General features: G+C 35.3%; 1 protein-coding gene across 2 annotated transcripts in view; it reads right to left on the reverse strand.

The window, feature by feature from the left end:
* The window catches only part of LOC136025375 (uncharacterized), a 145,138-nt gene extending 131,966 nt beyond the window's left edge, over window positions 1-13,172 (reverse strand). For both annotated transcript variants that reach the window (XM_065701352.1, XM_065701353.1), the window contains exons 1-2: window positions 13,048-13,172; window positions 1,136-3,247 (exon numbers count right to left, since the gene is read on the reverse strand). In XM_065701352.1, coding sequence (XP_065557424.1) covers window positions 1,136-3,247; window positions 13,048-13,102 — 2,167 coding nt within the window. In that variant the 5' untranslated portion in view covers window positions 13,103-13,172. The remainder of the gene's footprint in view (window positions 1-1,135; window positions 3,248-13,047) is intronic.
* Window positions 13,173-13,619: the final 447 nt, after the last annotated feature.

The raw sequence follows: 13,619 nt of genomic DNA on the forward strand, positions 1-13,619 counted from the left end.
GATATAGCAAGAGTTATAAGCTCATATGGCACTTGTGACGAGAGATCGGATCCGGTCCGATTATGTAAATCACGCATCTAGAACTTCTGCTTATTCTCGAACTTGCAGAAGCACTAGAAATCCCAAACTCCCCCAAACAGATTGGATCTGGTCTCTTGAAGTCAATCACATATCTAGAACTTGTGCCTATTCTTTCCTTCAAGTTTCATCCCGATCTCTTCACTCTAAGCGTTTTCCAAGATTTCTGGTTTCCAAGATTATCGTTTCCCCCCTCCACGCCCCAATGTCCCCGGATCCGATCCGAATTGAAAATGAAGCATCTGAGACATGATATCTTTCTATATATCAAGTTTCATTATGATCTAATCAGCCGTTCGTAAGTTAAAAATGCCTCGTTTCCTCTACTTTTTCCAAATTAGCCGTCCTTCTATTCCCCCCCCCAGGTGGTTGAATCGGGGAAGCAACTATTTCTAATTTAATCTGTTCCAGTCCCTGATACGCCTGCCAACTTTCAGCGATCGCTATATTGATCACGTATCTAGTTTCGGATATTCTTCATGTAAGAATTGGGGTGACCCTGTATTCCAACCCGAGACCTCTTGTAACCTAAGCGAGAATCATACCGCTAGACCAGCAAGCCACACTTAAGAACAATAATCATTGATTTTATAGGCAAATAAAATTATTCTCAACTATCTCCTTCGCTCGCTCTTCCCCCCCCCCCCCAGATGGTCTAATCGGGGAGGCAACTATTTCCAATTTAATCTTGTCTGGTTCCTGATACACCTGCCAACTTTCATCGTTCTAGCTTATCTGGAAGTTCCCGAACTAGCAAAACTGGGACCGAGAGACAGACAGACCGACGGACAGAAATTGCGATCGCTATACGTCACTTCTTAAATACTAAGTGCCATAAAAACTGAAAAATCGATAACTTTGTGTATATAGCCTATGACTACATCCCGTCCCATTAGAGGGAGAGGGGGGGAATAGAACATAATTGTGATGGTAGTGAAGGAAATTCGGAAAGAGCTGTGAATGAAGAATCAATGACATATTTCTTTTGTCTGTCCGTTTTTGTCTGACAACATACATTTACCCGAAACTATTTGGAACTCTTTCACTAAATATTTACCTTCACAAAATATTCCAAAGAGTGAATATCCTTCACTGCATTGGCAAGTTCCTTCTTGACAGGTTGCTTGGGTGTCACCAAGAAATTGACAGCTAAAGCTATTACATTTATTCAGCTCATCCGAATCTGATTCAGAATCTTCATCATCACCAGCATCGGGAAGTAATCCTGATCCGCCATCATTGGAGCCACTACCCTCGACATTATCATTTGCATAGTCTTTCATTGAATCACCACTACTAACATTATCGTTATCAGCAATGTCAGAACTGCCTTCAACGTCTAAGCGGTCAGATTGGGGTGAAACTTTCGAATTTATTATAAATTCTTTTTCGGAAACTACTGTGTCAATAGAATTAAATCCAAAGCTCTTAGGAAAGACAGTGGTCATCGTTTCAGATTCTTCCAGGAATTTTATGTTATCAGACCACTGATTTTCAATAGACGATGGCAAGTAATATTGTTTCTCCAAGCTATCAAAAACACCATTTTGGTGCTTTAAAGGTATACCAACGTTCGTCATAATTTTCAGAGGTAATTCTGTTTTGCCAAAATTGTATATGGCTTGTTTTTCTGTTTCCTCGACCATGTCGTATTTTTGTGTCACTCGGTTTTCATACTCAAGTGTAGTACCTATTTTATCGTCCGCATGTTCTATTTCCTTATTTAAATTTGCAAGGGGTAAATAAGTAGTAGTTTTAATTTCCATATCCAATAAATGTGTCTTACCATCAAAATATGCAGTAGGATTTTGCGTAGTATAAGCCTGAAGGATTTCTGAATAGTAATCATTGTCAGCTAGTTCTTCTACTGCAGTGGTTGTTGTATAATAAAGACCAGGTGTTCCATCACTGCTGAAAGTTCTTCCGTCATGAACATCAGCATTCATAAAGATTTTATTGTCTATTGTTGACAATTTTCCTAAGTAATTTGCATCGAAATCTGGCATGTTTGGTTGAAGAGTAGCAGACAAAATATTATGCTCGCCTGGCACATCAGAAGCTTGAAAAGTTGAAACTGATTCTGTAATTGTTGTCTCAAAGTTGTTTACACCTTTGAAATTGAGAGCACTCTCCAACAATTCGTCCTTGTTTGTCCCCTGTGTTTCATTATTAATTTTTCTTATATTATATTGAGAAATATCCGGATCTTCCGTCGCAGATATTTCTTTTGCCAAGAGTTTTGTAACAGATTCGATTATAGAGTCTACTGAGGGATTAAAAGCATCTGAAGTGACACGTAGGTGCTGTGTAGTTCCTACTGGGTTCTGATAGTTGTTAACTGTCGTTACTTTTTTATTCTTGTTCTTTTGCTTTTTCCTCACTGGTTTGTTTTTTGCCTCTTCAGTGTTATTAGTTTTGGAATCCTCAGTATCATTCAAAGGCTTCAACGATTCTGGCTGTTTTACATGTTTCCTTTTGCCAGAATTAGTATTACTACTTTCTTCTGTTGAAGGTGATAAAGTTAGAAACGGTCTTTTCTTTTCCAGTGTATTTACTGTTTCATACTTTAAGGATGCGTTAAGCTCTTTTAGCGTTTCTTCTGAATAATTTATTCTCATTTCTGTAGTTGTTTCTGCGCTGTGATAATTACTAGTTGTTGTTCCTTTTTTCGTCCTGTTCTTTTGCTTTTTGGTTACTGGCTTATTCACAGCCTCATCAATTTTCTTTGATACAAAGGCTTCAGCTTCACTAAAAGAATTTAAGGATTCCTTATTTCTTATGGTGTTTTTCTTATTATAATCAGTCCCACCACTCTCTTTTGTCGATAGTTCTGGTCTTGTGAAGGGTCTCTTTTTTCTCAATGAATTTATTTTTTGTGAGTCAATAGTGTTAAGGATATCAAGTGTCTCTTTTGATTGAGCTGCCTCTTCTTTACTCAGTTCCTCACTTTCTGTTCGATTTGGCTTTTTCTTAAATACTGCATTTTTAAAGCCCTCTTTGATGCTTTCGTTTGTGTTTAATGTATTCTTTCTTTTTAAAGTTTTTTTACTGTTAGTATCTTCAATAATGTCGGGATTAGACTTCAGATTTCTTCTTACTGATGACAGATGGTGCAAAGCTTCCGGTTCTCCAGAGCTGTCCTTGTCCAAGATATACCGTGCACCGTAAGCTGTAAAAAAAACAAATTTAATTACACAATAATTTTTAACATATGCCTTCAGTTTCATTCAAAACTGATAGAAATTATAATTCAAAATGATCACAATCAAATTTAAAAAACAAGATTTTTTTTCAAAAGACAGCAAAGAGTTTAAAGCTTCAAAAAAATAGAAAGTATTTTTCGTTTCAGAGGGAAGGGCTAACAATATCCTCGAGCACCTGCTCTTTACTTAAAAGTTAGAATTTTTTCAAAATGCTTCTGCAACGATAGAAATCATTCGGTTGCATTTACTGTATATAATAAACTTTCAGTTTAAACATTTTGAAAGGTCAAAAAAGCAACCTGCAGTTGTCAACTGGCTATATTTGTTACGTTTCAAAAAAGCACTATGTGGACATTGACATAAAAAGTGTTATGGGGTATCATCACCCTTGCAAACAAAATAATTTTCGTTCTTTTTAAGTTTTAGCACCATTCTTTACTTTCATTTAAAAAATTGGAGTTCCACATCTACATAAGGATTTGGAACTCCTCCACAAAGTCTTATGTGCAATTATTCGCCATGATACACAATTTTATCAGGCAATAAATGAATAACTTAGCGAAGCCCTGCAATTAATTTCAACAAAAGACAACAGTGAATCACAGTTGTCTTACTGTATTAACAGTCTTGCTGTATGAATGAAATAATACCCAAAAAGATATATTTTGTCATGAGGGCTTCTCATTAAGAGCTAAGAAATTTGGACCAAAAAAAACATCTTTTAATCTCTCCCCAATCCACAGAAACACCCCACTGTGGTTGCCAATCTTAGAATTTTTATTAATGGCAGTTTGGGCCTTTTCGGGGCAAAATCAGTTTTGCGCCAAATAGTAGAATTTGTGACATATATGCTACCAAGTTTTGATTTTGAACTCCATATTTCAATATTTACGTTATAATAAACAATGACTTAAGCCCTTCTTATAACGCAGACTTAAATTATTCCAAGGAATTGATCCTTCAATTCAGACACCTGATTAGTAGTTCTGCCTTGCAGATTTTGTGTGTTGTAATGTGATACGGAATGAAGCTGAGGTAACTAACGTGCATTCAGTAATTTGTTGTTGTTTTTTTAATAAATGAACACGGTATAAAATTTCAAGAAGCATGATAACTGATTGGTCGAACCAATGGTTCTAGAATATCAAGTAAAGGCTCTTTAGAACAGACGTTGAAAGAACTATTGATTTTGATTGTTTAAGTAGCAATAATGGTTTTGCCATAGCCAAATGACATTCTTAGCCATTTCAGTGAAGTAAAACAACGATTTCGGCCCAAAAGGTTCCAAAATTCCACTGAGGAATAATTCTGAGATAATCAATCAATCTAAAACTGTCGAAAAAGCATATACTGAGCTTTCAGTTTTAGAATTTTTATTGTTTTAAAAAGTAGAGTTGTGAGAAAGAGTCAAACTTCAGCGAAAAAAGCGGGGCGTTGAGGAGGGAACAGCCCCTTTCATACACAGAATAATTTCTGTTCATTTTAAGTTTTAATGTCGCTCCTTACTTTTGGTTGAAAAAACTTGTTTTTTCTTATTTAATAAAGATAAACATCGATTATAAATCCATTCTATTTCCATCGAGTTTTTTGTAGTTTTACTAATCAAACTGAATAAAATCCTCTTTCATTTTCATTCTTCTTGCTACATATACTGAGCCAACTGCTTCAACCTCCATTTGATTGTCAATGTTCTTGGTACTTTGACTGATCAAATTGATTCAAATACTCATTTTATTGTCGCTGTTGTTGGTACTCTGTTGAGGGAACAGCCCCTTTCATGCACATAATAATTTCTGTTCGTTTTAAGTTTTAATATCGCTCCTTACTTTCGGTTGAAAAAATTTGTTTTTTTATTTGATTTTTGAATGTTTTTGAATTAATGCATGTTTTGATTTTGGCTCACCGTACATAAATAATTAACACGAAATTTGGATATTAATTTTTTTGTCTAAATTGCTTTCTCATTTATTTGATTGGACGATTTTGAGAAAAAAGGGGTGGAGGAGTAGGCCTAGATGTCCTCCAATTTTGTATTAATTAAAAAGGCAACTAGAACTTTTTTTTGCGAATATTTTCATTAGTAATAAATATACTTAACTTACGAATTAACTTATGTAACGAACTTCTATATTCGTATATGTTATTACGTATATGAGGGGGTTCGTCCCCTCGTCAATACCTCACTTTTTACTCTAAAGCTTGGATTTTGTCCCAGTTTTTTTTAAGAATGACCCCTGAATCACAAAGATCGTAGAATAAATAGTTGAAATTACTAAAAATACTTTAGCCCTAAACAGCAAGGTATTGAGGAGGAGACGAATCCCCTCATATAGGTAATAATTTCTGTTCGTTTTACATTTTAGTACTTCTCCTTAATTTTAGTTGAAAAAACTTGTTCCTATTCATTTTCCCATTGTTTTTTTTAAATAATACTAGAAAATCCTGCGCCCCCTTTACGTAAATTCTCTTCCCCCATGATAAATTCCTTCATAGAAAGGTTCTTCTATGAAACCCCCGACCCCCCTCCAAACACGAAAAACTCCCCGATCTTATGACTGGGTTATGATTCTTATGATTTATGTCTTATGTGTTTTCTATCATGATTGTGTTGCGTTATAGATCTTTTGATTATTTTCCTATGATTGTAAAAACCACTTATTTTTGTTCAGTGTAAAAATGTTCTTCTCTTTTCGCTTTTTCCCATTATGTTGTACTCTTTCATTTACGGGATATGTGCCCCTTTTTTATTTTGACATATTATAAATAAATTGAATTGAATTTTAAGTTCAGTATAAGAAACTTTCTGCTTTTGTACTTACCTGCAAGCAAGGGGATGGAGCGGTGGGAACTATTGTCTATAAACAAGATTTTTTCGAAATATCCCTCTTCTAGAAGGTAAAAAACTATGATGATTGAAGTTGGTATTGACATTTCTGACCCACTTCCTCCCCGATTTTAAGGGGTATATTTGCTTGGGAATAACAATTACATTCTCGATACTTTTTTTTAATAGTGGAACTTGAAAGCAGGCAAAAGGTGTTGAGGGAAGTCTTTAGCGCCTAAATAAAATTTAAAACTGCAATTTTAACAAATAGCTAATATAGGAAAGTTACTACAGAGCTGCCACCATAACCACAATCCTTCTCTAAACCTGAGAAATTTCTAAGTGATGCTCAAAATACTCCGTACCCTAGCTTCCCCCCTTGTGCCTTTATGTATGTGAATGTAATATCTTATGCTACAGAGAAAAAGATTGTCAGAAGGGGGAGGTTATTACCTTCAGTCCTAGCATAAATATTTAAGGCGAAGATGAAAAACATTCCCAGAAATAGATAGGGATTGGAGTTGAATTTTTACCCACCTCCTCCTTCTCTGGATTTTATATATTTCTTAAGGCTCGTTGAGAGTTAGAAATTTAGGTACAAAAGGATGTGTTTTGGATTCAGGCACATTCCCTCCACCTACGAAAAGATCCATTGGCCCTCCTCCATAAAAGCCGATGCGCAATTATACCCCACCGTAAGTAAATTTATCGAACTTAAATGAATAAACTTAGTTTTAAAAAAAGCTTTAAAAAACGATTCAATTAACCTTTTATTTCGTGAGAATACGTACATTCTTAGGAATGAACGCACCAGCGTGAGGTATTGCTATATCTGAAGCTGGAAAGCTCAATATATAATTTTGCGATATATTTGAATTGATTGGCAATCTCAGAGACTCCACTCAGTTGCTTTTGGGGCCCTTTTGGGCTAAATGTGCGATAAATGCCACAAAATAGCAGTAAATACTACTCTGTTTCGGCAAAATCTGTTCTAGTTATCAAAAAATCAGTAGTAACGTTCAATTTTGTTTCTAGTGACCATCCCTCTGATATTTTAGAATTATTGGCCTGATACAATCACCCCTGGAAAAAAGAAAGGTATATCAATTAAATAAACATGCATCCGTAACCATCTTGCACGGAATAAATAAAAAGTTTATTATCAAACAATTTGTGGTAACGAACTGTAAGTAAGGACCGACGCGGCTCAATAGTCACCAAAACTCTAAAAATGGAATTTTGATACCCATAGATATACAAAAGATTCAGCTTATTATGCTGATTCCGGAAATATACGTTTCATTAAGTTTGGTCTTACGCATCAAATGCTAAAATTCCTCCTAAGAGTTCCCCCTGATCGAATTCCCTCTAAGAGTCAAAGAATCTGAATGAAAACGACACCATCAGATTCAGCGTATCAGAGAACTTTGTTTATGAGCCTTAAGCCTCTTACCGGCAAAAATGTGTAATTTCCTATTTTTCCCGAAGATAGATCCGGTTGCGTAGAATTTGCCAGAATTTTTATTCAAAAATCTATTTATATACTCCTCTTTCCCTTTTCCATCTCAATTTTACACGAGCAGCTGTCAAGGGTGATCGTCCGGGGTAAGAACACTGGTTTTTTTGGTTTGCTTTCCACCTTTTTGGAAAAGTTAAGTTAAAACACAGTTTTTTTTCAAATGAAAGTGATTAGTAACATTGAAACTTAAAAGGAACAGAAATTATTCCGTATATGAGTGCTAGTCCCTCCTCAACCCCTTAATCCTTACGCTAAAGTTTTATACTACCTGAAAAATAATTTTTATTCGGATTTACCGACCCTTGTGTTTAAGCCCTCCGCATACTTAGACATATTCATATGTAGAATAATTTTTGTTTGTTTTAATTTTTAATGCCACTCTTTACTTTAAATTGAAAAAAAATTAATTAAATTTCTAATCGTTTTTTGAATCTTACCCAGGCTACCGTCCCCATACATCCCCCACTGCTTCCTGTTAAATTCTAGATAGGTAGCGTAAAAATTTGACTAAGGATTAACACAATTTCTCTGGCATTTCATTTCTTCTATGTAATAGAAAGTGATTAAAGCGATGAACCACACTTAAAAAAAAGTAGCAGACGATTAGACGGGATGAATTTGAAACTTATTTAAATTTGCGAATGAAATAACATAGTTACGAAAGTGTCTCCTCTTTTTCCGTTAATGGATTAAATTTTCTCTAGCTCATTGCTTGTTGGGTAACTTCTATGGAGGAGTTAAAATAGAAAAGCTTTAAATAGATTGGGATGGAATAAAAGGGTATAACGGTGTCGAATTCAGGCAGCTTAGTGTTGTAGTAGTTGCTAATAGGAGTATTAGTGATAGTACAATGTATATACAGCTATTAAATCATTTTTTAAAGTTTTCGTTACTGTAAGCACGAGGCACGAGTCACTCCTTACTTACAGTTCGTTGCTGGATAACTGTTTAATGAATTAAGAACAATCGTAAAATCAAATATTCCATTTAAACTTCGATAAAAAGAAGTTACTGGTGGGACTTAATGTTAAAAAACACGAAATAGATCAACTTTATGTTGATCCAATAAAGCTTTAAAATAATTGTCTAAAGTAACTTTTTATTTTATATGAACTGCTTGACCCTTTAGGAACGAATGTATCATGTGTCTCTGAAACTGGGAAGCTCAATATAATGGTTTTTCAAACAGCTCGTGGTAACGGACTGTAAAAAGGAGCGACCCGGCTCAATAGTAACCAAAACTCTAAATAATGGAGTTTTGATACCAATAGCTACATCAAAAGAATCGCATTTTAATGTTGGTTTTAAATATACAAGTTTTATCAAGTTTAGTCTTACCCATCAAAAGTTACGAGCCTGAGAAAATTTGCCTTATTTTAGAAAATAGGGGGAAACACCCTCTAAAAGTCATACGATCTTAGTGTATCATACGATCTCAGATTCAGTGTATCAGAGAACCCTATTGTAGAACTTTCAAGCTCCTATCCACGAAAAATTATGGAATTTTGTATTTTTTGCCAGAAGGTGGATCACGGATGTGTGTTTATTTGTTTGTTTGTTTTTTTTGTTCTTTTTTTCCCAGAGGTGATCGTATCGACCCAGTGGTCCTAGAATCTTGCGAGAGGGCTCATTCTAACGAAAATGAAAAGTTCTAGTCCCCTTTTTAAGTGACCAAAAAAATGGAGGGTACCTAGGCCCCCTCCCACGTTAATTATTTTCCCAAAGTCAACGGATCAAAATTCTGAGATAGCCGTTTTATTCAGCGTAGTCAAAAAACCTTATAACTATGTCTTTGGGGACGACTTACTCCCCCACAGTCCCCGTGGGAGGAGCTACAAGTTACAAACTTTGACCAGTGCTTGCATATTGTAATGGTTATTGGGAAGTGTACAGCCGTTTTAAGGGGGATTTTTTGGTTGGGGAGCGGTTGACAAGAGGGGGATATATTGGGGGAACTTTCCATCGAGGAATTTGTCATGGGGGAAGAAAATTTCCATGAAGGGAGCGCAAGATTTTCTAGCATTATTTATAAAAAACAATGAAAAAATAAATATGTAAAGTTTGGAAGTTTCAACTGGAAGTAAGGAGCAGCATTAAAGCTTAAAACGAACAGAAATTATTACGCATATGAGGGGCTCACCTCCTCCTAATACCCCGCTCTTTACGCTAAATTATTTTTAGTGATTTCAACTATTTATTCTACGGCTTTTGTGATTCAGGGGTCATTCTTAATGAATTGGGACAAAATTTAATCTTTAGTGTAAAGAGCGAGGTTTTGACGAGGGGGTGAACTCCTCATATATGTAATAAAAACATGAGATTACAAAAGTGCGTTACGTAAGCTAATTTATAAATTACGTTTATCTTTTAATAATAAAAACATTCGTAAAAATTAAAAGTTGTAGTTGCCTTTTCAGTAAACCAAATCAAAACATGCATTGATTCAAAAACGTTCAGAAATTAAATAAAAAAAACAAGTGTTTGTAGCTGAAAGTAAGGAGCGACATTAAAACTTAAAACGAATTATTCGTATATGAAAGGGGCTGCTTCCTCATCAACGCCCCGCTCTTTACGCTATAGTTTTTTATTGTTTTAAAAAGCAGAGTTGAGAGAAAGAGTCAAACTTTAGCGTAAAGAGCGGGGCGTTGATGAGGAAGCAGCCTCTTTCATATACGAAGTAATTTCTGTTCGTTTTAAGTTTTAATGTCGCTCCTTATTAAAAACACTTGTTTTTTTTATTTAATAGCAACATTAGATCAACTGGCTATCTCAGAATCATCAATTGATATCACCTTTTATCTCCTGGGTCGAAATTGTAGTTTGGCACTACAAAATGGCAGGAAACATCACTTTGCTGCAGCACAATCTTTTTGGCAATTTAATAAGGGCACTAGAAAATTTTATTTCCATCAACTAAGCCGTCTCCAGAGTTTCTACTACCATTAGCTCGATAAGAAAACACCAAACACTAGATAAATACTCATCCGTGAACTTCTTTCTCGAAAAAGCAGAAACTCCGCAGTTTTTAGTATGGGACTTAAAACCACTATAAGTGGGTTTTCTGATGTTCTTACTTGTGTGATTTTCCTTATTTGCCATTATTGTTCTGACTTGCCATTTTGTGGGGGTTGACCCTCCCACCTTTTCAAAAATCAGACAAACTTTCTCAGGCTCGTAGTCTTAATGCGTAACTTCTTAGAAATCGCCATAAAAAATAGTGCACATACTGTTATAAATAATCTTTTTTTTAGAGTTTAGAATATTGACTAAAAACAAAATCTCTGGTGTTTCCTACCTCCCCTCGAGTGAAATTTATTGACGGTGCTCATGAATCGCCCCCTTTTCTACATCTCAAACTCTTGTACCGGTTAGAATATGAATGGAACCTATTCTATTACAAAAGAAAAAAGTTTCTAACAATAAGAAGGGGGTACAACCCTGCAGCACCCTGATGCAGGCTTAGTCCAAATGAAGGGAAATTAGAGATCAATTCCTAAATCCCAACCCTTCAGACTTCTTTCTATATTTTTCTGAAAGATCATAGAGATTTAGAAAATTAGGGACTTAGAATACACTATTTGACACATCCAGCACCCCACTCTTATTCACTGCCTATAAAATGACCTACCATTCCTCCTTCATAATAGCTGTTATGCTATTGTAAATCACTGTAAATAATTTACGAAAGATCAATTGAATCAAATTAGTTAAGTGAAGCTTGAAAACAAGTTTCTGTATTAACCATTTATCTGCTATGGACTACGGGACTCTTTAGCGATGAATATGCCACCGTGTGGCATTACTGCCTCTGAAACTAGGAAGCTCAACATATAGTTAAATTGATAAAATATCTCAGAATTTTCAGCCGATAGCAACTTGGCCCTGTTTGGGGTAAAAGCATAGTCCCGTGTCACAGAAGGTAAAAAAAAAAACACCACATTCTCGTGGGGCAATCTTTCCGCCTTCATCAAAATAGCAAAAAGTTCCAATTTTCATTTGAATTAGCCCTTTCCTGATTTTTAGGACCATTATTTTGACAAGCTTAATCCTGAAAAAAAGATAAACACCAATCCATGACCTTTCTTCTGGGAAAACGCGATAAATCCCACGTATTTGTTGATAGGACCCTAAAGTTTGTGCAATAGAATATGTTGGTTTTGATGATGTAATTTTCAATCTAGACTAGTAGCCTATTTGGGGATGTTTTTCACCTTTTCTGAAAATCAAGTAAATTTTCTCAGTCTCATAGCTTTCGATTGGTAGCATTAAAAATAATTAATTTTAAACATTTTGAATTAGCACAAAAAGCCGATTCGTTTGATCGGTTCAATCCCGTATGAAAAGTGTGGTTCAATCCCGCTTTCTGGGGCCATAATGAAAGAAAGGTTGAGATGGCTAGGCCACGTTTTACGGATGAAGGATGACAGATTACCGAAGATTGTCCTTTTTGGCCAACCGTCTGGGGCTACACGGAAAGCAGGTCGTCCTCGTCTGGGTTGGGAGGATGTCATAAATAAAGATTTAAAGGAAATGGGAACTTCCTGGGAGGGTGTAAAGAGGGAGGCTTTAAATAGATTAGGTTGGAGGAGGAGCGTGCGTAGCAGTGTTGGCCTCAGACGGCTTGGTGCTGCAGTGAGTTATTAGTAGTAGCAGTAGTAGTAGTAGTATTATTTAGGATTCAATATTTAGGGTTTATTTATGACCTAAGTCACTCCTTAAAGTTCGTTACCACAAACTGTTTGATTATCACATTACCTAGAGAATAGTGGCTTATTTGTTGCAACCGTTGGTTCAATTGCTATGGAAGACAATCGCAAATTGAAATGCTCAAATTTACAAACTGACTATATTTGTTGTATTCAAAACTAATTTTGCGGCAACAATGGCCAGACTTTAGTACAAAGAGTGGAGTGAGCTTATTATTTCTTAAGTAATTGAGCAGACAACTCAGATGGTTAGCTTACGGTGAGAGATGAGCTTGAAATCACAGGAAAACAGGAATCACTATTCTCCGCTGGATAGAGTTGAAATTCTGGTATAACTATTTGTGTTTATAAAGAATACCTTATCTGAAAATATAAATGTTCGAAACGATTTAGGCCTGACAAACTTGTGTCCTATTTATGTGTAACCTATGAACCAAATTAAGATTTTCTTTCTTGTGACAAAATTACACTAAATCTTTGAAAACGAAGTAGGCTAAGGATCACTTCGTTTGTTTTATTAAACGTTATAAACGTTATAAACCGAAAAACAGTGAGCTTCATTCTCACGGAAGATTTTCTCCTGTATGTGAAGCTATGGCTACTTCACACAGGTACAGGACACACTATAATAGCTTAAATTTTTTATATAGCCTTTCACCTTCCTTTGAAAAACTTAATTTTTTATTTAAAATACTTAAGGATGACGATAATCATTACCATTTTCAATTGCAGAAGCAATACCCAGTATCCACAATACAACCGTTACTTTCATGGTTTTACCAGCCAAATCCCCTATTTGTGGCTAATTCAAGCTAATAGTAACAAATGCTGATGCATTACTGAAGTTGTAAAAAAAAAGTGCAACACTTTTCCTTGCTGAAAAGAAAAATGTGATGTACCGGGCAGTGATTTTCGGATGTGATAAATTATGTCAGTGTAATCATATTTAAAGAAATTAATAAACTCCTTCAGGTCATGGATGTGTGTGGTGAAGCTTTAAAATGTATTTTCACGGCTCATCAGTGAAGTTAAAGATTCTCATTTTTTTTCACCGACTTCAAACATTGGGTTCAGCCTCAGTTTCGGAAACCCCGCGGTTTCAGTCAAAAAACAAAATTTCTAAGCTTTTCAAATAATTTCCAACAACCTTGTCAGTGCAGTTTTTTGTATTTTATCTTACCAAACAGTTCATGGTAACAAAGTGTAAGTAAGAAATAATTCGGGCATTAAACAAATTCTAAAAAAACAAATTTTGATAATGTTAATACAGAAAAAAAAATATATTTTTA

Source organism: Artemia franciscana, chromosome 3 (assembly GCF_032884065.1).
Source record: "Artemia franciscana chromosome 3, ASM3288406v1, whole genome shotgun sequence".
Taxonomy (NCBI): domain Eukaryota; kingdom Metazoa; phylum Arthropoda; class Branchiopoda; order Anostraca; family Artemiidae; genus Artemia; species Artemia franciscana.